Raw genomic sequence first — 2677 nt, forward strand, 5'->3', positions numbered from 1 at the left:
TTATTTTTTGTTTTGTTTTTGGTTAAAAGTCATTGGAAAAAAAAAAAGTCAGATTGTTGCTGAGGAAGAGGAATGGACTCACCCCAGTACCCAGGATGACTGCAGAGGGGATGGAAAAGCACAAGAGGCAGATGGATGTTCAGACAGATGTTTCCGTGCTGAGGGTCCTCTCTACTCCTCCCTTCCTGAGCAATATCACAGTCCAATTTCTGTTATATATGCTTTTAAACACAAGGGCAGGTCTGGTTTCCGAGCACAGGCTAAAAGGTCTATATTTGCTTCTTGAACTGCTAAGTTCCAGTTGCATTAATTTCTCCTTGCCTCTCTGCCACCGCCACCTCCTGCCACCTTTGCCTCATTGGCAGCATGGTGTGGACACTTGTGCTTCATCTGGTGGGCTTTGGATCTCATCACTGCGTAATTAAATCATTTAAGAGCCACATCACTTTTTTAATGCCTCTGTAACTTGACTCCTTTCCCCTGCAGTGCACTTTTAATTGTGCCGCAAATGCCATTCCAAGTAGGCTTTATATTTCTTATGGAGCTCATGTCGTATTATCACTTGCACTTTGCTAAGACAAGGTCTGATTTCTTTCTCTCTTCTTTCTCTGTCTCTTTCCTTTTCTTTTTCCTTTGTTTACTCTCCAGGTATTAGTTAATATTGGCAACCATTTTGATCTTGCTTCCAGTATATTTGTAGCGCCAAGGAAAGGGATATATAGTTTCAGTTTCCACGTGGTCAAGGTCTATAACAGACAAACCATCCAGGTGGGTTGTGATCTAGCTGTCCTTCTGCTGTTTCGAATACTCATCTCTACTTCCCCCCACTTTCCACCCCCCATTTATAAACCCAGCAGATAAAGAATAAGGCAGAGGATTATTTTAGATAAAAAGTTCTGCATGCATGACAAAAATTGTGCATTGCCTTCGCTTAGCTCATCTCTATCTCTAACCTGTGCCAAAGTTTAATGAAGTGCACAAGGCAAGGAAGTCACTGAGGCTATTGACAAAACTCAGATTCTCTTTCTTTGCACTTTCTAGGTAAGTTTAATGCAAAACGGCTACCCAGTGATTTCAGCTTTTGCAGGGGATCAGGACGTCACCAGAGAAGCAGCCAGCAACGGGGTCTTGCTCCTCATGGAACGAGAAGACAAAGTGCATCTCAAACTGGAAAGGGGTAACCTCATGGGAGGGTGGAAATATTCAACCTTTTCTGGCTTCTTAGTCTTTCCACTATAAAAGAAGGCCAAATAGGAGACAGATTGATGAGCTGGAGCAAGCATTCAGTTAACAACACCCTGAACTTGGCAGCACACGACAATATTTCCAGTCACCCCGTCAGACTGTCACAGTAGAAGAATGATGACCTTCTAAAACTCCAAACATTTGCTTTGAATATTGACAATTCCTCGGGAACCTGCGCCTCTAATTAGTTTTAGACGACAGTGATCTTTAGGAGAAATGAAATTATCGACCTGAGCAATTTGTACCTGTGATTGTAAAGTCAATTTTGGATTTTATTGTTGGGATCATTGACTTTCTTATTTTTTATTATTTTTTTTCCTCTTGTTCATTTTTTCCCCTCTTCTTTCTCTTCTTGTTCCAATGAGACAAATTACTCGGACCATGCAATTGCTTTGTCAAAGGCTCACTCCAGAGCCAGAAGAATGAAGTGTTGAGCCCAATGAGGTGTTCTTTCCATGCTTTATTTCTTTGTGTTGTATAGCCTTAAGGGAAAAAAAAAAATAATGAAAAAAGAAAAAAAGAGAATGACTTCAGTCTCAATCCTGTATTTTTCTGGGGGAGGGGTATTCTGGACATTACTGTGTCAAGAAGTGCTTTATCCAGTGAAGCAAAATTTGCACGATTGGAATCTTATTTGTTTTGTGTTGTTCGTGTTTTTCATTGACTTTTTTTTCCCGATTTTTATTTGTATGCGCTAAAAATGTAAGCTAGATTGATCAATAAGGCAAAACAAAGCACATATATACCCTGTAGCTCTAAGTAAAGCTAACCAGTGAACAATTGTTGTCTACACTTTCCAGCTGATCTTTATAGACATATTAAAGAGAGAGAAAAAAAGAGAGAGCTACATGATCCTTCAGTTACAATCTGGAAACTAACAAAGGAACTGACATTTCTGAATGGCCCTGACATTTCTAGAAGCAACAATGGAGGCTCTGAATATCTTAACTGACCATACCCTAAAATATGTCCTTTCTTTGCATTACCAAACATGATTTGGGTGCTTTTAGCTGACATTTACTTCAAATATTTTTTTGCCAATGCCTGAGTACATATTGTGAGAGCTCGGAGAGATGGTGGAACAAACTCTTCCTCTTCCATATTAAATAAAACCACCTCCACTTGCCTGTTCATGGCCACTATCTGAGCATCTGCCCCTAGCGTCTTTGAAAGCATTTGGGAGTGGGGCCTCAGAGGATCAGTGAACACATCAGAAATTGTGCAGGTGCCATGTATTTATCAGCCATATGTGTTCTGACGAACACAAATGGCCTCTGAGTTGTGGGGGTGCAATGCAATGGGTACTAGAGGTGAGGAAAAGTTATTACTCCAGTTGATGAGAGAAAAAATATCAGGCCAGCATCAAATACATACTTTCGCCTCATTTTCATCAAATAAATCTTATGTCTTCACTCCATGACAGTGTGCTGAG

The 2677-nt window shown here is 40.4% G+C and overlaps 1 protein-coding gene across 1 annotated transcript in view; it reads left to right on the top strand.

The window, feature by feature from the left end:
- The window catches only part of CBLN2 (cerebellin 2 precursor), a gene marked incomplete at its 5' end in the record, with an annotated part of 4411 nt that extends 2538 nt beyond the window's left edge, over nucleotides 1–1873 (top strand). Inside the window, 2 exons of the mRNA XM_019614321.1 lie at nucleotides 649–768; nucleotides 1042–1873. Coding sequence (XP_019469866.1) covers nucleotides 649–768; nucleotides 1042–1239 — 318 coding nt within the window. The remainder of the gene's footprint in view (nucleotides 1–648; nucleotides 769–1041) is intronic.
- Nucleotides 1874–2677: the final 804 nt, after the last annotated feature.

Source organism: Meleagris gallopavo, chromosome 3, assembly GCF_000146605.3.
Source record: "Meleagris gallopavo isolate NT-WF06-2002-E0010 breed Aviagen turkey brand Nicholas breeding stock chromosome 3, Turkey_5.1, whole genome shotgun sequence".
NCBI lineage: Eukaryota > Metazoa > Chordata > Aves > Galliformes > Phasianidae > Meleagris > Meleagris gallopavo.